This window comes from Sphaeramia orbicularis, chromosome 3, assembly GCF_902148855.1.
Source record: "Sphaeramia orbicularis chromosome 3, fSphaOr1.1, whole genome shotgun sequence".
In the NCBI taxonomy this organism is placed as follows: Eukaryota; Metazoa; Chordata; class Actinopteri; order Kurtiformes; family Apogonidae; genus Sphaeramia; species Sphaeramia orbicularis.
The window spans coordinates 16,794,027-16,817,459 of record NC_043959.1 but is presented as its reverse complement, the minus strand read 5'-3'; the positions used below and the strand labels follow the sequence as shown (position 1 = coordinate 16,817,459).

Sequence of the window (23,433 nt, the reverse complement as noted above, 5' to 3'; positions counted from 1 at the left end):
AATACAAATATAAAAATAAGAAATCTAATATTTATATAAATGTACAGTTAAACATTATTTACATGATTGTCTGGTATTTTTAATATGTTACAGTTGGATTGTGTTGTTCTATCATTGTTCTGTTTGTCAGTTTTAATTGTGTTTTCCGTTTTCTGCTTAAGGACCACACGTCTGTCATAGTTTTATCTAAACTTGTTTAACACAGATGTTCACTAATGCACATTGTTCCAACCAAAGACATATAATTGACAATATTTCCATGTGTTCATCAATAAAAGACTAAGACAGGAATGTTTATGAGTGTTTACATGTGACCTTCAATAAATAAATAAATAACTCAAATTAAATAAGCAAACAGCTGTTATTTTGAAAAATATTTATTGAAATCTGTTTTAGAATCATTTTTATACATAATTTACAAAAGTACAGTGTCAGATTCATATGTTCCAACACAATAATACATGCAGAACATTTACAAAACAGACTTTTTTTGACACAAACATACGTTTAAACTGTTCAGTAACATTTGGTTGTATTTTGTCTCAAAAACAGGTCAAAGGAGAGAGTCTGTCCTTTTCTGATTGTATTAAAAAAAATCAAAAACATCAGATTTATGTCACAAACGGGTGTGTTTTACCACTACCATCATGTACAGAAAACATTTACCACGGCATTTGATTGAACTCAATAACAGTGTTGCAAACATTCTCCATCTGTTCATAAACACATTGAACTTTAGTTTCTCCCTTTGTTTTTAAGATGATTTTTGATGTTCTGTTTGTCTGAAAACGTCCCCAAACTCTCCTAGTGTGATATGTTTGACTAGAGGCCAATAAGAAACAACTTTTTTCATTTTTTTGTGTGTGAAAAAGGACAGTTTTTCATATTTCTACCACAAAAAACATCCCTTTCATGAACAGGAAACCTCTTCTCCGTATAATCAAAAGTACAGTGTCAGATTCATACGTTCAAACCCAATAACACATTCAAAACATTTACTAAACAGACTTTTTTTTGACACAAACATACATTTAATCTGTTCAGTAACATTTGGTTGTATTTTGTCTCAAAAACAGATCAAAGGAGCGAGTCTGTCCTTTTCTGATCGTATTAAAAAACATCAGATTAATGTCAGAAACTGGTGGGTTTCACCACTACCATCATGTACAGCACAGGTGTCAAACATGCGGCCTGGGGGCCAAATCCGGCCCACCAAAGGGTCCAGTCTGGCCTGCAGGATGAATTTGTGAAATGCAAAAATTACACTGAAGATATTCATCAATAGTGTAAAAATCCTGTTATTTCAGGTTCCATACGTACACATATAAACCAATTAGATGTCAACTGGGTCAGACCAGAAAAATACTGTCATAATAAGCTATAAATAATGACAACTGCAGATTTTATCTTTGTTTTAGTGTAAAAAAAAAAAAATTACATGAAAATGTTTACATTAACAAACTATCCTTTTACAAAAAAATGCGAATAACCTGAAGAAATATGAGCAATGTGAAATGTCTTCAGAAAAGTCAATGCAATTTCATCAATATTACACCTGCTACTAAATGTTTTGTGTATTTGTAATTGTAATGTAAGTTGTAATGCACATGTGTAAATGATAAACTGATAAACTGAGGCAGAATATTGTTAAAACTGTACTTGTTTTTCTTAAGACATTTCAAGTTTTTCATGTTATTCCAGTTTTTAAGGAAACAACGTAGATATAAACATTAGGATAATGTAATTTGACTTTTTTCACTGGTATTATTTTACTGGTCTGGCCCACTGGAGATCATATGGGGATGAATGTGGCCCCTGAACTAAAATGAGTTTGACAGCCCTGATGTACAGGAAACATTTACCAGGACTCTCACATCTGACTGAACTCACATTCTCCACCTGTTCACAAACACATCTAACTTTAGTTTCTCCCTTTGTTTTTAAGATGATTTTTGATGTTCTGTTGGTCTGAAAACGTCCCCAAACTCTCCCAACATGTGACATGTTTGACTAAAGGCCAATAAGAAACAACTTTTTTTCTTTTTTTGTGTGTGAAAAAGGACAGTTTTTCATATTTCTACCAAAAAAACATCCCTTTCATGAACAGGAAACCTCTTCTCTGTATAATCAAAAGTACAGTGTCAGATTCATACGTTCAAACCCAATAACACATTCAAAACATTTACTAAACAGACTTTGTTTTGACACAAACATACATTTAAACTGTTCAGTAACATTTGTTTGTATTTTGTCTCAAAAAAAAAATCAAAGGAGAGAGTCTGTCCTTTTCTGATTGTATTAAAAAACATCAGATTTATGTCAGAAACTGGTGAGTTTCACCACTACCATCATGTACAGGAAACATTTACCAGGACTCTCACATCTGACTGAACTCACATTCTCCATCTGTTCACAAACACATCTAACTTTAGTTTCTCCCTTTGTTTTTAAGATGATTTTTGATGTTCTGTTGGTCTGAAAACGTCCCCAAACTCTCCCAACATGTGACATGTTTGACTAAAGGCCAATAAGAAACAACTTTTTTCTTTTTTTGTGTGTAAAAAAGGACAGTTTTTTATATTTCTAACAAAAAAACATCCCTTTCATGAACAGGAAACCTCTTCTCTGCACAGCCACAGTCATTTTTGGCAGAAGGCCATAAACACAGCCTTTACTGGAAGCTCTCGGTATGTTCTCCATAACAGGTTTATTTCCTGATTCCTGCTGAATCTTTGTCATTCCACTTCAGATGAAACAACAATCAGAACCTCTCCCTCTGCACAAACACCCGATTGGACACATATTCTACATTCCCAGCACAAAAAAAACCCAAATTCAGACTAAAATCCCAGTAACAGCTGTAGACATGTGGGTTTGGAACCACTACGTCAGAACAAAAACACCCACAGTTTAAATAAATACTGACATTCAACATTATTCACCTGTATTTAGTTTAATGGATCCAACAAGGACCTGTTAACCAGACAGTGTTGAGATGTTTATGACTGAACTGGTCAAACATTAGTGATTATCCTGTTTAAAATACAAGAAAAATATTAAAAAAAAAACAAAAACAAACTACTGTAACTGTTTCACTTACGTTTGATTTAACCCATAAAGACCCAAACATCCACCTTCTACTGATCTAAACTGTTTTAAACCTGCTGATCCACTAATCCTATCACTACACGGAAATAAGAAATAATTGGTGTCAAATGCAGTTTGACCTCAGTTATTCCTAGATAGAATGTACAAAAACTTGTAAAAGGAGATTAAAAGGAGCAAAATATTTGAAAAACAAGAAAAAGATGAACCTAAAACCCTTGAAACACAGCATAAAAGTGAACAAATACTTCTAAAATGAGGAAAAAAGGAGCAAAATACTTGAAAAATGAGAAAAAGATGGACCAAAAACCCTTGAAATATGGCATAAAAGTGAACAAATACTTCTAAAATGAAAAGAATTCATTATTTCATACCATCCAGAACCCTGTATTTATTCTGTTAACCCTCAAAAACCAGAACCATCTACTGATCTAAACTGTTTCATACCTGTTGATCCACTAATCCTATCAATCCATGGAAATAATTGGTGTAAAATACAGTTCTTCATCTTTTCATGATCATCAGATATGACCATATTTGGATGTTCAGAGGCTCCGTAGTTACCGTGGAAACACCGTCATCTTCTACAACTTTGATTCACCAGTAAAACCCATGGAGTTGGATCAATGACAGTGGATGGACACACTGGATATAACGTGGAAAAAAAAAGGAACTAAAATGAAGTTAAAAAAGAATAAAATAAGCAACAACATGAAGGAAAACTGCCAAAGTAATAAAAAAAAAGAACAAAAATGAAGGAAAAAAGAAGAAAATAGGCAAGCAAATGAACAAAAACGAACAAAATCTTCAATAAAATGAACAAAAACAAACAAAATCTTCAACAAAATAAAGAAAAATGAACAAAATCAAATAAAAAAAATACATAAAATGAACCAAAACAAATAAGACAACTTCGAAAATAATAATTAACATGGAGAAAATAAGAAAGGAGAACAAAAAAGAAGGCAAAATAATTAAATAGCCAATAAAATGAACAATAGTATAAAACCCATGGAGTTGGATCAATGACAGTGGATGGACACACTGGATATAATGTGAAAAAAGAGAAAAAAAAAAAAAAAGGAACTAAAATTAAGTAAAAAAGAAGTTCTGGGTCTTCATGGGTTAATTTTGTAACCACTATTTTAAACTTGGCAATAAAATGGAAAACTCCCTTAAATATATTTTTTGGGTTATATATTTTATCTCTATATTTTGCACTGAAAGATGTTCGTCATCATTCATGTTGTAAAAGCACATGAGAGTCTGTTATGATTTGGACAGAATAATAATAATAATAATAATAATAATAATAATAATAATAATAATAATAATAATAATAATAATAATAATATAGAAATACTGTCAACTCCAAACTTTTCTCTATGTTTTACTGTGAAAAAAGTCAAATTACATTATGAAAACATTTACATCCTTTAAAAAAAATACAAATAAAATGAGCAACCATGAAAAAAACTGACATGTATTTAAAAACAAACACTGGACGTATACATACACCAAACCTTTACTAACAGGCAGAATATTGGTCCAGTTACACTGACTTCTCTAAACACATTTGGTTTTGTTCATATTTATTCAGATTATTCATGTTTTTGTGAACAGATAGTTTGTAAATCTAAACATTTTCATTTAATTTTACTTTTTTTGCACCAAAAAGAAAAAGGAAAAATTTGGAGTTGTCATAAATTACAGGTTATTGTGTTCTTATTTTACTGGTTGTGATGCTCTTTCTTTTATATAATCCTTTTGTTGTTTGGTTTTAATGCTAATTCAAAATAAACAAAACAAACAAACAACCTTTAGATCATATTGGTGTGTATGTGGAACCTGAACTAACCTGAGTTTAACTTCCTTTATTGTTCATGTCTTCTATTTTATATTTTATAAATGCATCCCTTGGGTCGGACTGGACCCTTTGTCGGCCGGTTTCGGTCCACGGACCGCATGTTGGACACTCATCTTCTGTGGTGTCTTTAGTCGTCTGCAGTGGAGAACAGAGGGCCACATTACCCAGAATGCTTTGTCATAACAGGTGACGTGTTGGAGTTTTCCCACAGTTTTCAGATTTGCAGTTTTGGTGAAAACAGCTGAATCGGTGTAAACTAACTCCAGTGGTTGGACTTCTATAACAGCAGCAGCAGCAGATCCAACAGACGAACCCCCGAGTCACAGAAAAAAAAACAAACACACTCAGATGAAAAACCCACAGTTTACAGGAGCTGAAGTGGGGACGGTAGTGGTTGGATGGAGCAGAGGAGGTGGGGGTGGGGGGGTTTAATGGAGCAGATGTGGGTGTGGGGGTGTCACCAGTGGAGATGGAGGTGGGGTGGGGACGGTAGTGGTTTAATGGAGCAGGGGCGCACACCTACTGAGGAAGAGGAGGTGGGGGTGGGGGTGTCACAGGTGGGGGTGGGGTGGGGATGGTAGTGGTCTAATGGAGCAGGGGCCGCACACCTACTGAAGACCAGACAGGGTCACCTACTGAGGACAGGAAGGAACGCAACATGAGGAAAACACATGGTTCACAGGTGGGGTGGGGGGGTGGGGGTGGGGTCACCAGTGCAGGTGGAGGTGGGGGTGTTGGTGGAGTTGACACAGTAGCTCCTCCTCCGTGGGCTCCTGGATCTGCTCTCTGAACAGAAAAACAACATCCATCAGTTCAGGTCTCTGAGTGTCATACATCCCATAATAGTCATACATCCCATAATAGTCATACATCCCATAATAGTCACGTACTTAAACATGAGTTGAACAGAGGTTTCGTATCGGATCCGCTCCACGTCTGTGACAGAACAGCTGTGACTGCGATCCCACTTATAGATGAAGTTCTGTTGAAAACAAACACAGTCCAGTTCAGTCCAGCTCTGTCCAGTTCAGTTTAGTCCAGTCCAGTTCAGTTCAGTCCAGTTCAGTTCAGTTCAGTTCAGTCCAGTCCAGTCCAGTTCAGTCCAGTTCAGTTCAGTTCAGTCCAGTCCAGTTCAGTCCAGTCCAGTCCAGTTCAGTCCAGTTCAGTTCAGTCCAGTTCAATCCAGTTCAGTTCAGTTCAGTCCGGTCCAGTTCAGTCCAGCTCAGTCCAGTCCAGTCCAGTCCCGTTCAGTTCAGTTCAGTTCAGTCCCGTTCAGTCCAGTCCAGTCCAGTCCCGTTCAGTCCAGTTCAGTCCAGTCCAGTTCAGTCCAGTCCAGTCCAGTCCAGTCCCATTCAGTTCAGTCCAGTCCAGTTCAGTTCAGTTCAGTCTAGTCCAGTCCAGCTCAGTTCAGTTCAGTTCAGTCCAGCTCAGTCCAGTTCAGTTCAGTCCGGTCCAGTCCAGTCCAGTCCAGTCCAGGTTCTACATTCAGACCAGTATGAGCTAAAGTGGATCAGAATCAGGACAAGAAGAACAGAATCCACTCTAAACCAGACCAAACAGGACCAGCCTGTGTGTGAACTGACCTCCAGGATGAGCGCCACAAACAGGTTGACCCACATGACTGAGGAGGTGAGCCACCAGCACACAAAGTAGACCTTGGACCACCTGAGGACAGATGAAGACCACCAGCATCATCATCATCATCATCATCATCACCCCCCCCCCCCTCCTCCTCCTCCACACAGTGTGTGTTCTTACGGTGTTGTGTATTTGCTGAATGCCTCCAAGAAGACCTGCCAGTTGTTGACCACCATGATGTCATACAGCAGAATGATGGAGGCCTGAGGAGAGGAAGAGAAGGAAGAACTGAAAGGACGAAAAGGTGAAGGAGGTCACTGGAAAACTGAGGACAGAGCAGGTACTACTGCCAAAGAAGAGAGAAAAGTAAGGTGAGACTAAGTTCAGTTCAGTTCAGTTCAGTTCAGTTCAGTTCTGTTACGTTCAGTTCCGTTAAGTTCCGTTTGTTCTTTGTTGACGTCATCTAATCCAATACTGAAGTTCAGGACAGACAGAAAACAGAACCAGTTTGTTTCCTTCATTTTCACAGCCTAACTCCAGCCTAACTCCAGCCTAACTCTAGTCTAACTCCAGGCTAATTCAGGTCTAACTCTAGTCTAACTCCAGGCTAACTCCAGCCTAACTCCAGGCTAACTCAGGTCTAACTCTAGTCTAACTCCAGGCTAACTCCAGGCTAACTCCAGGCTAACTCCAGCCTAACTCCAGGCTAACTCAGGTCTAACACCAGTCTAACTCCAGGCTAACTCCAGTTTAACTCCAGGCTAACTCCAGGCTTACTCTAGTCTAACTCCAGTCTAACTCCAGGCTAACTCAGGTCTAACTCTAGTCTAACTCCAGCCTAACTCCAGGCTAACTCAGGTCTAACACCAGTCTAACTCCAGTCTAACTCCAGGCTAACTCCAGTTTAACTCCAGGCTAACTCCAGCCTTACTCTAGTCTAACTCCAGTCTAACTCCAGGCTAACTCAGGTCTAACTCTAGTCTAACTCCAGCCTAACTCCAGGCTAACTCCAGGCTAACTCCAGCCTAACTCTAGTCTAACTCCAGCCTAACTCCAGGCTAACTCAGGTCTAACACCAGTCTAACTCCAGTCTAACTCCAGTTTAACTCCAGGCTAACTCCAGGCTAACTCCAGCCTAACTCTAGTCTAACTCCAGCCTAACTCCAGGCTAACTCAGGTCTAACACCAGTCTAACTCCAGTCTAACTCCAGTCTAACTCTTTGAACTCACAGCGAAGTCATTGAAGTTGTTGGGCCAGTAATCCAGCTGTTCGTAGGTTCCACACTCCATACTGTAGTTACTGGTGATGTTCTCCATGGTGGAATTAGACAGAATACTGACACACACACACACACACACACACACACACACACATACAGTCAGAGGGCGGAGTCTGAATATACAGTATTTAATCATGGACACCACACACACACACACACACACACACACACACACACACGCCCGCACGCCTGCACACGCACACACACGCACACACACACACACACACACACACACACACACACACACACACACGCACACACACACACACACACACACACAGTCTGACTGAACATCCAGAGCTGATTTAAACTGCATGGTTCCTTCTCCTGTTGCATTGTGGGTAAACAGAGTCCATACCTCATGTCTGGAGGGGGTTTAATGGCTCCTTCAAACAGCCAGATCCCCAACACAGCAAACACATAGTACACCACCTGCACACAAAACACCCAGAATGCACCAGTGTTCACACACACACACACACCTGTCAGAATCATTGACTAGAAAAAAAAAAGGCCAAAACTAAACCTACTGGGCCCAAATTCAAATCCTTGTTGTTGTTCAGTGTGTTCCAGTTCACAGCTGATGTTCAACATCCTAACTCTCTTATTGATGTACATTCTAGTGCCTTATTTAGCCCAAACCTGTCAAACTTCAGTTCCTCTCTTTTTCTTTTTCTGTTCTTCCACCTGTTTTTTTTTTTTTTTTTTTAATTCACTGCAGTCCATTTCACTGGAATAATATCTCAGGTTTTAAAGGGTTAACTTTAGTCTTTTTTGATACTAATAAGGTGGAAAATGGACACTTATGGAAGCAAATGTGTGTCATCAGATACTGAATTGTTGTATTTTGCAATCTTTTTTTTTTTTTTGAATGGTTGTACATTGTGATTTGAATTTTTTATAGTTGAATTTTTTTGAATAGTTGTATTTTGTTATTTGAATTTTTTATCGTAGAATTTTTTTTTAATAGTTGTTTTTCATAATCTGAATTTTTTTTTATAGTTGAATTTTTTCTTTTGAATTGTTGAATTTTTACACAGAGTTTTGTATTCTGAATTAAATTATTCAGAAAAAAAGTTTTTTCATTCAATATTCTCAAATACAATGTTTCAAATTCAATCTAAAAAAATTCAATCTAAAAAAATTTGATATAACATCTTGACCAGGCAAAACCAATGGAGTACCAAGCCACTCGATCTAACTTTCACCCAATCATACGTCGCGCCGAAGATCACATGATGCACACGTATATCTGATGGTACACATTTGCTTTGATAGACACTCCATAAACAAAGTCTAAACAAAATCCAAACTACTCTAGTTTGAAAACCATATGATTACAGGTTGTTTAGGTGTTTAGTGAATGCATACATCGGTAATAAAAAGGTGTGTAAAACAGAAACTATTATTATTAATATATATTAGGGCTGGGCAAGTTAACACATTATTACCGCATTAACGCATTCATTAAATAACACCGACAATTTTTTAAAACTCTCGTTAATGCCGTTCTGCCTTTCAAGCAAGTCTTAGTTCATTTATACATACGGACCCTTATTTTGAAACTCATGCTTTTATTTTGGTGCTCCACACGCACCAAGCGCCGGTGCTCTGAGCAAACTTTCCAAGTAATACTGAATCAAACTTTGTTTAACTCCTGCAGAAGCAGCACCTGTATGTATCAATCATTCTGTTGTTTGCTAAATAATTTCACATGCAAACGTGCCGTTAGAAACATGTTTATGACGTTATTTTGGATGTGTTTATTAAAATGTGTTATTAACATGTTTAAGCTAATTCGTTTATGCTAGCAGTTGGAGATGGATTGCTAATTCTTTATACATTTAAATGAATGGGAAAAAGACCACTAGCTCGATGCTAACTTGAATGGGAAAAATCTATAGACACGCTAATGATTAGCATTTACAGATTAATTTAAGATTTACATCTTTTTATCCAGCAACAAAAGTTCACATCACAGATATTTTATGCTATTCAGTCTTACAACAACTGAACATAAAATACTCACAGGCAAATGTTTTTGGGGCCATACAAACAGTGAAAGAAACGTGTCTGTTAGTTCCTTCTTATGTCTGAACTGGCTACGGTAACACCAAAAGGCCAAAACATACATTCGTGCAACTTATTCTGACCACTAGAGGGCCCCCTTTGCTTGCTTTGAACAACTGAACATCACATATTATTGGGCTTATTAGTATTAATATTTATTAGTGGCCTTAAGACTCCTGTCAATCACTCACAAGCAGAAATAAACTGGTGTGGACATAAACATGGAGAAAAGTACCAGTCTGTTCCATGGACATTTTCATTTTAAATGTCTTCAGATGGTGGGGTTGTTTGGAAGCACTGCAGTGTGGGATTATTTTTATCACTGGAGTACTTCCAGTCTGAAATATCAGTGAAAGATAATACACGCTGTTGATGCCGGCAACACCCCCCCCCCCCATATAACTTTGCGATTAACTGCGATTAATCACAGAAATCCACAAAATTAATCGCGATTAAAAAATTTAATCGCTGCCCAGCACTAATATCTATTATCGCTGCTTAAGTGATGAAGAAAAACTATGTATTTGTTCGGACTATGTGTCTCATTTTTAAATAAATATGAATCCGTCCGTCAGAAGGAAAGAACGTGTGTTTGGCGTCCTTCACTCACCACCAGTATTCCTGCAAAAGCTCGTAGGTTTTTCACCAGGTCCACGAGGGTACTGGCAACCAACGCCATGAGCTGCACAACCACAGACAGAAAGAAAGAAAGAAAGAAAGAAAGAGAAAAAGAAAGAAAGAAAGAAAAAACAGAAGAAAGACACATGAACGTGTTGGTGACAGTTGGAAACCCTCACACAGACCTGGACACGTAAGAATGAGGAGGACGCATTCGGAACAGAAACAGTTCATGTATCATCTGTACCGTGTACTTAATGATAAGAAGGAGGTGAGTTTGGAGTTCTTATCACCTTAATATCTGGGATGATTCGAAGGAAACGGAAGACGATGAGCATGTTGATGAATCGAACCATCTCCCACAACGACGTGACATTATAAGAGGACGGGTCCCTGTCGTCATGGAAACAGAAATACATACAGACAACATCAATGTCCGCCTCAGTGAAATGACTGTAAAACTGTACAGGGATCTGTTTTAATATTTAAGGTTTCTGACTGATTAAGTAAAGATAAAACTAAGGTTAGACTAAGATAAAATCAGTAAGGGGATCTATTCTAATATTTAAGACATCAGACTGATTAAGTTAAGATAAAACTAAGGTTAGACTAAAATAAGATAAGGGGACCTATTCTAATATTTAAGGTATCTGACTGATTAAGTTAAGTTAAGGGGATCTACTCTAATATTTAAGGTTTCTGACTGATTAAGTTAAGATAAAACTAAGGTTAGACTAAGATAAAATAAGTAAGGGGATCTATTCCAATATTTAAGGTATCTGACTGATTAAGTTAAGGGGATCTATTCTAATATTTAAGGTATCTGACGGATTAATTTACGTTAAGTTAAGTTAAGTTAAGTTAAGTTAAGTTAAGTTAAGTTAAGTTAAGGGGATCTATTCTAATATTTAACGTATCTGACTGATTAAGTTAAGTTAAGGGGATCTATTCCAATATTTAAGGTATCTGACTGATTAAGTTAAGGGGATCTATTCTAATATTTAACGTATCTGACTGATTAATTTACGTTAAGTTAAGTTAAGTTAAGTTAAGTTAAGTTAAGTTAAGTTAAGGGGATCTATTCTAATATTTAACGTATCTGACTGATTAAGTTAAGGGGATCTATTCTAATATTTAAGGTATCTGACGGATTAATTTAAGTTAAGTTAAGTTAAGTTAAGTTAAGTTAAGTTAAGTTAAGGGGATCTATTCTAATATTTAACGTATCTGACTGATTAAGTTAAGTTAAGGGGATCTATTCCAATATTTAAGGTATCTGACTGATTAAGTTAAGGGGATCTATTCTAATATTTAACGTATCTGACTGATTAATTTACGTTAAGTTAAGTTAAGTTAAGTTAAGTTAAGTTAAGTTAAGGGGATCTATTCTAATATTTAACGTATCTGACTGATTAAGTTAAGTTAAGGGGATCTATTCCAATATTTAACGTATCTGACTGATTAAGTTAAGTTAAGGGGATCTATTCCAATATTTAAGGTATCTAACTGATTAAGTTAAGGGGATCTATTCCAATATTTAAGGTATCTGACTGATTAAGTTAAGGGGATCTATTCTAATATTTAAGGTATCTGACTGATTAATTTAAGTTAAGTTAAGGGGATCTATTCTAATATTTAAGACATCAGACTGATTATGTTAAGATAAAACTAAAGTTAGACTAAGATAAGATAAGATAGGATAAGTTAAGTTAATATAACATAAGTTAAGTGAAGGTGTCATCTGGTCTTGATTCTCATTGTGAGACTGTGGGTAAAGGTTCTTTCTTGGCTGTAAACAGTCGATAATGGAAGTGTTTGAGTTCAAACCCCAGTCCAAACCTACCCATGAGAGGATGGAAATCTGTAGGTGGCAAATATGGAGATCTGAAGAACCTACAGCAGTGAAGAACAGCCAAAGAGTTCAGGTCAAATACAGGTTTTGTCCTCTGAAGTGGACAAGAGTTTCACAGCTTTATTTAAAAAAAAAAAAAAAGTCCACTGAAAAGGACGTTATATATATAAAAAAAAAAAAAAATAGCAAATGTATCTGAAAAAATGTAAAATGTCGGTCTCAGGAGGATACACACATATACACACATAAATATATACAAATATATAAGTATAGATATATAAGTACTTTGCTTTCAAATTTTCCATATATTTACCAAAACATTTCAGAATCGTTAAAAATGTTTAAAAAATGACTATAATGTATAATATAATCCAAATGATTATTCCTAACAAAAGTGTCATATAAACTCATAGATTCTAACTGGGGTCATTTTGACCCATTTATGTCCAGAGGGTCCAGACACGGGTCCATCTAAGTCACAGGTGTCAAACATGCGGCCCGGGGGCCAAAACCGGCCCGCCAAAGGGTCCAATCTGGCCCATGAGACGAATTTACAAAGTGCAAAATGCAAAAATTACCCCAAAGATATTAACAGTCAAGGGCATCAAACTCAAAAATAATAGCATGATAACCTAGAAATAATGACTCCAAATTTTCTTCTTGGTTTAATGTGAGAAAAATAATATGACATTATGCCATAAATAATTGCAACACCAATTTTTTTCTCTTTGATTTGATTAAGAACATTAAATTCTGATATCCTTTAACAATAAAATGTTGATAACCTGAACAAATATGAACAACCTGGAATGTGTAAAGAAAAATAAGTGCAATTCTAACAATATTCTGCCTGTTTTGTGCCTTGGTAGTTCTGATCTATAATGCACATGTAGAAATCATAAGTTGAGGCATAATATTGATAATATTGCACTTGTTTTTCTTCAGAAATTTCTTTTTTTTCCCAGTTATTCACATCTTTTTTGTTTTGGATAGAAATAGTTTAATCATCTAATGTTATTTTTTTGCACAAAAAAATTTGGAGTTGTCATTATTTATAGGTTATTATGCTGTTATCTGAATGGTCCGGCCCACTGGAGATCAAATTGGGTTAAATATGGCCCCTGAACCAAAATGAGTTTGACACCCCTGATCTAAGGGTTACACTGGTTTCCTGGTGCAGTGGTTTAGTGGTTGCAGTGGTTTTACCAGCAGGAGGACGGTCAGGAAGCCGTCGAACACGTTGTTCCTGTAGGACACGTATCCTCTCCAACCAAAGGCAAAGATCTTCACACACATTTCGAACAGGTAGTAGAGGATGAAGCCCAGGTTGATGATCTGCCAGTGACACACACACACAGTCCACTCAGTCAGTTCTGTCTGTGGCGCTGACGTCCACGTCCAGCAGAAGGACCGTCCTCACCTCCATGATGTAGCTGTCTCTCTCTGCAGTCGACTTCTCAGAATTCAGCACCAGGACAGTCTGAAATACACACAGACATAAGGTTTAATTCATGCTTTATGGTTTTATGTGGGTGTGGGAACAGTGTAGAACAGGGGTGTCCAACATACGGCCCACGGACCCAAACTGGGCCGCCAAAGGGTCCAAAACCGGTCCATGAAATGAAAAAAAAAAAAACCCACTCAAGATATGAACAATCATTTTAAAGCTCTGGTATCCCGTCCACCAAGGCCCTTACTAAGCACCAAGTGTGCCTTTTTTGCACACTTGTGGAATAAGGTCAAAAAAATGTTCATACAGTTTGTTTTTAATTCTTTTACACTTTTTTCTATTTCATCAACTTGAGCTGTAAATAAAAATACCAAATACTCAATAATTGTCACATTTTTTAACCCTTTAAATGCCATGTTTGTAATGTAAACAAACCATTTTTTTGGATGCAAAAAACACACAAAGCATTTTTTTTCATTATACTACATAAAAGTGGATCACATATTATTTGATTTTTTCATCCTGGCATGTCAGTGATTAACTCCAACATCGGGTAATTTGCATTATTATTTTTGGCGCTAGGTCAAATCTTCAAAAATACTAGCATCTGTCACCAAGTGTGCGTAAAATGCACACCTATAAATCAAACTATTAAATATTATATATTGATTTATTTTTCTGCTCTGATTTTATTTTATTTTTGTAAATCAAGGTCAGCCCTAATCATACAGATCAAATGGAAGAAATAGTGCATTTTAGGCACATTTGGGAGACAGATGCTAGTCTTGTAATTTTCTTTTATTTACAATGTGCACATTTTAGTTGGTGGCCAGAATTTTAAAGATCATGCAAAAATGAACAACTTTTGAATTCTAACCTTATTTAAATTGTGAAAAATAATGTGAAGTTTTTTAAAACAAAGTGCAAAGTGTGCCTAAAAGGCGCACCTGGATACCGGAGGGTAAAGTAAGGTTCCACATTTGAGCCCAACTGGGCCAGACCAGTAAAATGATAACATAATTACCTATAAATAATAATCATGTCAGGAGCAAAATAAAAAAAAAAACAAGTTTAACAAAAAAAAAAAACCCTCCTGCTTTACACTACGAGTCAACAGTTTTTAACCCTTAAAGACCCAGAGCTATGTTTGTGTTTTTTCTGTATATTTGACATTTACTAAGAGATTCATCATCATTTATTATAAAATAATCCTCCATATTTTGCATTTTTCCAGTGAACATCATGTATTTTCTATATTTAATTCACTGATCATGTAGACGTTCATTCAAGCTCAGATTAAAGTTGATGGTTATTTAATCAGAAACAGAGAAAACTGAAAAAAGTGACTTTTTCTGTCAAATGATGACGGTGTTTCCATGTTCACTACAGAGTAGTAACATAATACCATATAAATAATGACAATTCCAACTCTTTCTCTTTGTTTTAGTGAAAAAAAGGAAATTAAATTATGAAAATATTTACATTTACAAACTATCCAAACCAAAAAAAAAGTGGATAACCTGAAAAAATTTAAATTTCTGAAGAAAAATAAGTGCAATTTGAACAATATTCTGCCTCAGTTTGTCATTTATACATGTTTATTACAGATCAGATCTAAAAAGACATCAAACATTTAATAACAGGCAGAATATTGGTACAAATTACACTTAATTTTCTTTAGACATTTCAGGTTATTCACATTTTATTGTTAAAGGATAGTTTGTAAATGTAAATATTTTCAGAATTTAATGTTATTTCTTTCACATTAAACCAAGATGACAATTTATAGTCATTATTTACAGGTTATTCTATTATTATTTTACTTTAGATCTAGGGATGTAACGATATGACAATTTCATATCACGGTTATTGTGACCAAAATTATCATGGTTACCATTATTATCGCAGTATTGTTGAAATTGTGCTCAAAATGTTCAAAAAGTACTTATACACACACTGAAATAATTTAACCAAGTTGTATTTAAACAAAACAAAACAAAAAATAATAGGCACAATGTACTTTTTGTTGGCAGAAACATTCCAGTATTAACCCTTAGAGGTCTGAGCCTATTTTGTCTGTTTTTCAGTACTTTTGATTTTGCCTTTATAAACTATATACAGAAATGTTTATTATACTCATGTTTGGTATCTTTTTTTTTCAGCACAACTTCATCTATCTCATCTGTCTATTATTTTTTCACTTTAACCTACTATATCAACACAAAAGGACAAAAAAACACAAAAAAATACATAAAATCTGATTTGAAAATGTATATAATCTATTGCATAAATAACACAAAGATACTTAACGAACCTTTTCAAAGACTTTAAAAGTGAATATTGGTTCCAAATATTAGGTATATAAAATTAAAATTGTAATAAATTAAAACTATACTCAAGTATTTGACATAAAAGCAGATCTTTACATAGGCATTTTCTCCAGAAAAATGCGGTAATCAAACACGGTTATCATGAGAATTAGAATTTAAATGGTAATACTAAATGTTGGCAATTTATTGTTATACCAGTAATCGCTACATCCCTATTTAGATCATATTGGTTTGAATGTTAAACCTGAACTAAAATGAGTTTAACTCTATTGATTGTTAATCAGTCAATCAATCAAATTTTATTTATATAGCGCCAAATCATAACAAAAGTTATCTCATGACGCTTTACGTATCGAGTTGGTCAAAACCAGACTCTAAGCCAATAATATCTTCAGTGTAGTTTTTACACTTTGTACATTTGTCCTTCAGGCCTGTCTGTTTGGACTCTTTGGCGGTCTGGTTTTGGTCCACGGTCCGTATGTTGGACACCCCTGGTTCAGAGGGTTAAACGTACACATATGCAGATGACGTTGGCCAGTGCGACTGCGTTTCCCAGAAGCGTCAGGTAGTAGTGACTGAAGAGCAGCTGGAGCCTCTGCAGCACCGCAGAGCTGTACTGAGGCAGTGGAGGATGCTGGGAAATCAAACACACAGTCAGTGACTCAAACCCACGTACAATACCAGCCAAGGCCGAGCGGCTGCACCTCTTTAATACGATCTTTATCCAGTTCGTCAAATATCTTCCTGAACTGTTCTCGATCCAAAGTCTGATGCTGTCGAGCTTCCTGTCAAAAAAAAGAGGAAACATTTACATCAGACCTGACGGTGGACAAAGACTCACAGGAAATATTCACAGAAAATAAGAAAAAATAAATCTATCCGTCCATCCATCCATCAATCCATCCATCCATCCATTACTTATTTATGTTTATTTTTCTTCATTTTTCTTGCCTAATATGTTCATTCTTTTTCATTTTGTCAGATTTCGTTCATTTTTTAAATAAATTTTGCTGTTTTTTTTTTGTTGTCTTTACTCATTTTGATGTTTATGTTTGTCTATTTTTTCCTGGTTCTGTTACGTTTTTTTTTCTCCTAATTTTGTTGCTTATATTTGTAATTTGTATTCATTTGGTTGCTTACCTATCAAGTTTTTTTGGCATTTATTCACATTTCATTTCCATTATTTTGTAAATTTCTATTACTTTTGTTGATTATTTTCTTGTTTTTGTTCATTTCGTTGCTTATTTTGTTCAATTAGATTTTTTTTTTTTTTTTTTTTTTTTACATATCCATCTATCTGTCTATCTGGCTGTCCGTCCGTCTTTTTCATTTTGTCTGATTTTGTTCATTTTTTAAAATAAATTTTGCTGCTTTTTTTGGTCTTTACTTATTTTGATGTCTACGTTCGTCTATTTTTTTCCTCATTCTGTTACTTTTTTCCTTAATTTTGTTGCTTATATTTTGTAATTTGTATTTATTTGGTTGCTTATTTAACAAGCTGATATTTTATTTCCATTATTTTGTAAATTTCTATTCATTTTGTTTATTATTTTGTTGTTTTTGTTGCTTATTTTGTTCAATTTGAATTTGGCTTTTTACATATCCATCCATCCATCCATCCACTACTTATTTTTGTATCTTTATTTTTTACCTATATTGTTCATTCTTTTTTATTTTGTCTGATTTTGTTCATTTTTTAAAATAAATTTTGCTGCTTTTTTTTGTCTTTACTCATTTTGATGTCTACGTTTGTCTATTTTTTTCCTCATTCTGTTTATTTTTTTTCCCTAATTTTGTTGCTTATATTTTGTAATTTGTATTCATTCGGTTGCTTATCTAACAAGCTGACATTTTATTTCAATTATTTTGTAAATTTCTATGAATTTTGTTTATTATTTTGTTGTTTTTGTTGCTTATTTTGTTCAATTTGAATTTTTTTTTTTTTTTTTTTTTTTTTTTTTTACATATCCATCCATCGGTTGTTATTTCAGCTCTGACCTTACAGACGGCCTCTCTGTAGTAACTCTTCATCGTCACTTTGGACATCACCTTCAACACTGCAGCAACACAAACACTTTCCCTGAAAAAAAAGAGACAAAGGTTAAAAAAAATCAAAAACCAAGTAAAAGTCCAACTCCATGGGTTTTACTGGTGAATCAATGTTGTAGAAGATGACGGTGTTTCCACGGTAACTACAGAGCCTCTGAACGTCCAAATGGGTCATATCTGATGACCATGAAAAAGATGAAGAACTGTATTTTACACCAATTATTGACATGGATTGATAGGAAAAGCAACAACATGTAGGAAAACGGCCAAAGTAATCAATAAAATGAACAAAAATGGTGAAAAAAAAAAGAACAAAATAGGCAAGTAAAGGATAAAAAACAAACAAAAATACATCAAATGAACCAAAACAAATAAGAATATTTCCAAAATAATAATTAACAAGGAGAAACTAAGAACGGAAATGAACAAAAATGAAGGAAAATAATTAAATAGCCAATAAAATGAACAATAAGGAGTTGGATCAGTGACAGTGGATGGACACACTGGGTTTATGTTCAGTTAATGACAGACTGGACTGAAAAAGACACTGTTTATTCAGTTTGATCTGTTTCTGATAGAATAACCATTAACTTTAATCTGAGCTTTAATGAACATCTACATGATCTGAGACTTAAATATGGAAAAAAAAAAAACATGATTTACACAAGAAAACCCCACAAAATAAAGAAGGTAATATTACAATAAATGATGATAAATCACTTAAAGAAGGTTAAATACAGAGAAAACTTCATTTGGGGACTGACACTAAAGTATCACTGGGTCTTTAAGGGTTTAGTCTAATGCCTGTTTTTGTGTTTGTTTCTTACTCCGCGGCCTGTCGTGATCCTCGACAGCTGAGGACTTGGAACGCAGCTCGGATCCCTAAACGTCTCCTGATGATAGAAGTTTGGACCGACATCTGGAAAACAGCAGAGGAAATATTCGACTGACACGCCCAGTTTTAGAGCTGAAGTATGTGGTGATGTAACTGCTTTGAGTTTATAGGAGAACAAAAACAGAACCAGTGTCAGCGTCTGTTCTATGTGGATCAGAACCAGTTGAATGTGTGAGGTTGTCAGGTTCTGTTCTATGTTCCAGTCCTGTGGTCTGGATGCACATCAATCTAACTATAGAAGTGGGCGGGACTTTCACTGGAGGAGAACTCAACTCATCCAATCACAGTCCATATATGACTTCTATCAGTGATCAATAGGAACTAGACTGATATCTGAAACCATTTACATGTTCTAAACCATCAACAGATGGACCAGTAGAAGGAAAGGAACAGTTAGAATATTTACAAAATTAACAAATTAATCCACAAAATGAACAAAACAATCAACACAATGAACAAAATAATCAACAAAATGAAACAAAAAATTCACAAAATAATGAACAAAATGCACAAAAATAAGCAAATAATCAACAAAATGAACAAAATAATTAACAAAATGAACAAAAATGAACAAAATAATCAACAAAATGAACAAAATAATCAACAAAATGAACAAAAATAAACAAAATAATCAACAAAACTGTGAACAGACGTTGTACACATTGTCCCAAGGAAGATACAAAAAAAATTTGAAATTAATCTGACCAGTAGGTTTGAAGAAGATTGTTGAAACGACAAAATAATCAACAAAATGAACAAAATAATCAACAAAATAAACAAATAATCAAAAAAAATTATGAAATAATCATAAGCAAAAGCAAATTTGAATGTTTCAAAAAATTGTCAAAAATTCAAAAATCTAAATTTCTCAAAAACTGTGAACACATTTTGTAGATATTGTCCCAAGGAAGATACATAAAAAATTAGAAATAAATCTGACCTGTAGTTTCATCAGAGAAAATGTTTGAAGAAATTGCTAACGAAGACGTCTCCTTCATAATAACTCTTGTTCTATTGTCCGGTGAATGACTAAAAAACCTCCGATAGTTGATGATGTCATCATTTATGTGACTCACCAGTAAATACCCCCTGAACTGGTTGTAGATGATGGCGGTCAGTAGATTCATCAGACAGTAGGTTCCTGTAAAGACACAAAACCAGGTCCAGTCCAGTTTATTTCAGTCCAGTTTGTTCTGTTTTTACTCCTGTAACTGAACCCAGGATTTACCAATGACACTGAAGGTGATGAAGAAGAGGGAGTAGGCTCTGTTTAGGGAGTAGGCAGGGATCATCACTGTGAACACAAAGAAAAGAAAAAAACAGGGATCATCACTGTGAACACAAAGAAAAGAAAAAAACAGGGATCATCACTGTGAACACAAAGAAAAAACCCCAGACCATGTGAAGAACACAGTAGTATTCCAGTAAGTGTGAATAAATCAGCTGTGGGTGGGGGGTGTTTACCGTCGGGGTTGTTGGCGGTGGTCAGTAACACCAGCAGAGACGTCAGAGAAGTGGGCAGGTCTCTGAAATATGTATCCCACTCCCCATTTTTCTTTGGATCCTAAACAGAAACAGAACGATGGACTGAGAAACACTGAACTGTAGAAGAAACACACAGATGTAAACTATACAGATGGGGTTGGATGGTGGAAAGTGTCATGGACGCTCAACTTCCAGATGAGGACAACAACCAGATGTTTGGGTTTAATATGTGAACCTTTACCTGGAATCAGGGCTCAGGGGTTAAAGGGTTTATTTGTGAACCTTTACCTTATCTAAGATCTTTTTTTTTCGTAACAGTGATTCTAACCTGTCTATAATATTTTTTTAACCATCCATCCTTCCATTGTCTTCGTCTTATCCGGGGCCGGGTTGCGGGGGTAACAGTCTAAGCAGGGATGTCCAGACTTTCCTCTCCCCAGACTCCTCCAGCTTTTCCGGGGGGACCCCGAGGCATTCCCAGGCCAGCCGAGAGACATAGTCTCTCCAACATGTCCTAGGTCTTCCCCGAGACCTCCTCCCGGCGGGACATGCCTAGAACACCTCCCCAGGGAGACGTCCAGGAAGCATCCGAAACAGATGCCCGAGCCACCTCAGCTGGCCCCTCTGGATGTGGAGGAGCAGCGGCTCTACTCCGAACTCCTCCCTGGTGACTGAGCTCCTCACCCTATCCCTAAGGGTGTGCCCAGCCACTCTGCGGAGGAAACTCATTTCTACCGCTTGTATCCGGGATCTTGTCCTTTCAGTCCTGACCCAAAGCTCATGACCATAGGTGAGGGTAGGAACGTAGATTGACCAGTAAATTGAGAGCTTCCCTTTTCGGCTCAGCTCCTTCTTCGCCACAACAGACCGATACAGCGACTGCATCACTGCAGACGCTGCACCGATCCGTCTGTCAATCTCATGCTCCATCCTTCCCTCACTCCTGAACAAGACCCTGAGATACTTGAACTCCTCCACTTGGGGCAAAGACTCCCCCCTGACCCGGAGAGGGCAAACCACCTTTTTCCGGTCAAGAACCATGGCCTCGGATTTGGAGGTGCTGATCCTCATCCCGCTCGCTTCACACTCAGCTGCAAACCACCCCAGGGCACGCTGAAGATCCAGGTTCGATGAGGCCAACAGGACAACGTCATCTGCAAAAAGCAGAGATGAAATTCTGTGGTCCCCAAACCAGACCCCCTCCAGCCCCTGGTTGCGCCTAGAAATTCTGTCCATAAAAATTATGAACAGAACCGGTGACAAAGGGCAGCCCTGCCGGAGTCCAACATGCACCTGGAATAGGTCTGACTTACTGCCGGCAAAGCAAACCAGGCTCCTGTTTTGGTCATACAAGGACTGGACTGCCCTTAGGAGAGGGCTCTGGACCCCATACTCTCGAAGCACCCTCCACAGGATACCACGAGGGACATGGTCAAACGCCTTCTCCAAATCCACAAAACACACGTGGATTGGTTGGGTGAACTCCCACGAACCCCCGAGCACCCAGTGGAGAGTGTAGAGCTGGTCCAGCGTTCCACGACCAGGACGAAAACTGCATTGTTCCTCCTGGATCCAAGGTTCAACTATCGGTCGGATCCTCCTCTCCAGTACCCTGGAATAGACTTTCCCCAGGAGGCTAAGGAGTGTGATCCCCCTGTGGTTGGAGCAGATCCTCCGGTCCCCCTTCTTAAAAAGTGGGACCACCACCCTGGTCTGCCAATCCAGAGGCACTGTCCCCGACTGCCACACGATGTTACAGAGACATGTCAACTAAGACAGTCCCTGTACATCCAGAGACTTAAGGTACTCAGGGCAAATCTCATCCACCCCCGGTGCCCTGCCACAGAGGAGCTTGCCAACCACCTCGGTGACTTCAGCTTGGGTGATGGATGAGTCCACCTCTGAGACCTCAGCCTCTGCTTCCTCCATGGAAGACGCGGCAGCGGGATTGAGGAGATCCTCGAAGTATTCCTTCTACCATCTGACAACATCCCCAGTTGAGGTCAGCAGCTCCCCAATTCAACTGTAAACAGTGTTGGTGGCGCACTGCTTTCCCCTCCTGAGGTACCGGACGGTTTGCCAGAATTTCCTCGAGGCCGACCGATAGTCCTCCTCCATGGCCTCCCTGAACTCCACCCAGACCCAAGTTTTTGCCTCCACAACCGCTCGGGCTACAGCACGCCTGGCCTGCTGGTACCCATCAGCTGCCTCGAGAGTCCCACAAGCCAACAAGGCCCGATAAGACTCCTTCTTCAGCTTGACGGCATCCCTTACTTCTGGGGTCCACCACCGGGTTCAGGGATTGACGCCATGACAGGCACCGGAGACCTTACAACCACAGCTCCAAGCAGCCGCTTCGACAATGGAGGTGGAGAACATGGTCCACTTGGACTCAATGTCCCCAGCCTCCCCCGGGATCTGGGAGAAGCTCTCCTGGAGGTTTGAGTTGAATGCCACGCTGACATCGGGCTCTGCCAGACGTTCCCAGCAGACCCTCACAACACGTTTGGGCCTGCAGACTCTGTCTGGCTTCCTCCTTTGCCAGCAGATCCAACTCACCACCAGGTGGTGATCGGTTGACAGCTCTGCCCCTCTCTTCACCCAAGTGACCAAAACACGCGGTCGGAGGCCTGATGACATGACAATGAAGTTGATCATCGACCTCCGACCTAGGGTGTCCTGGTGCCATGTGCACTTATGGACATCCCTGTGTTCGAACATGGTGTTCGTTATGGACAAACTGTGACTAGCACAGAAGTCCAATAACAAAACACCACTCATGTTCAGATCGGGGAGGCCGTTCTTCCCCATCAACCCCCTCCAGGTGTCACTGTGTGTGGAGGTGAGCCCGACT

At 37.5% G+C, this 23,433-nt stretch overlaps 1 protein-coding gene across 2 annotated transcripts in view; it reads right to left on the bottom strand.

The window, feature by feature from the left end:
- Positions 1–4,844: 4,844 nt before the first annotated feature.
- Positions 4,845–23,433, bottom strand: part of tpcn2 (two pore segment channel 2) — a 44,866-nt gene continuing 26,277 nt past the window's right edge. For both annotated transcript variants that reach the window (XM_030162124.1, XM_030162132.1), the window contains exons 8-25: positions 20,559–20,658; positions 20,323–20,388; positions 20,171–20,235; positions 19,027–19,118; positions 18,149–18,230; positions 16,855–16,935; positions 16,665–16,784; positions 13,791–13,850; positions 13,577–13,705; positions 12,362–12,411; positions 10,812–10,911; positions 10,511–10,582; positions 8,189–8,262; positions 7,781–7,886; positions 6,731–6,813; positions 6,556–6,637; positions 5,863–5,954; positions 4,845–5,758 (exon numbers count right to left, since the gene is read on the bottom strand). In XM_030162124.1, coding sequence (XP_030017984.1) covers positions 5,680–5,758; positions 5,863–5,954; positions 6,556–6,637; positions 6,731–6,813; positions 7,781–7,886; positions 8,189–8,262; positions 10,511–10,582; positions 10,812–10,911; positions 12,362–12,411; positions 13,577–13,705; positions 13,791–13,850; positions 16,665–16,784; positions 16,855–16,935; positions 18,149–18,230; positions 19,027–19,118; positions 20,171–20,235; positions 20,323–20,388; positions 20,559–20,658 — 1,533 coding nt within the window. In that variant the 3' untranslated portion in view covers positions 4,845–5,679. The remainder of the gene's footprint in view (positions 5,759–5,862; positions 5,955–6,555; positions 6,638–6,730; positions 6,814–7,780; positions 7,887–8,188; positions 8,263–10,510; positions 10,583–10,811; positions 10,912–12,361; positions 12,412–13,576; positions 13,706–13,790; positions 13,851–16,664; positions 16,785–16,854; positions 16,936–18,148; positions 18,231–19,026; positions 19,119–20,170; positions 20,236–20,322; positions 20,389–20,558; positions 20,659–23,433) is intronic.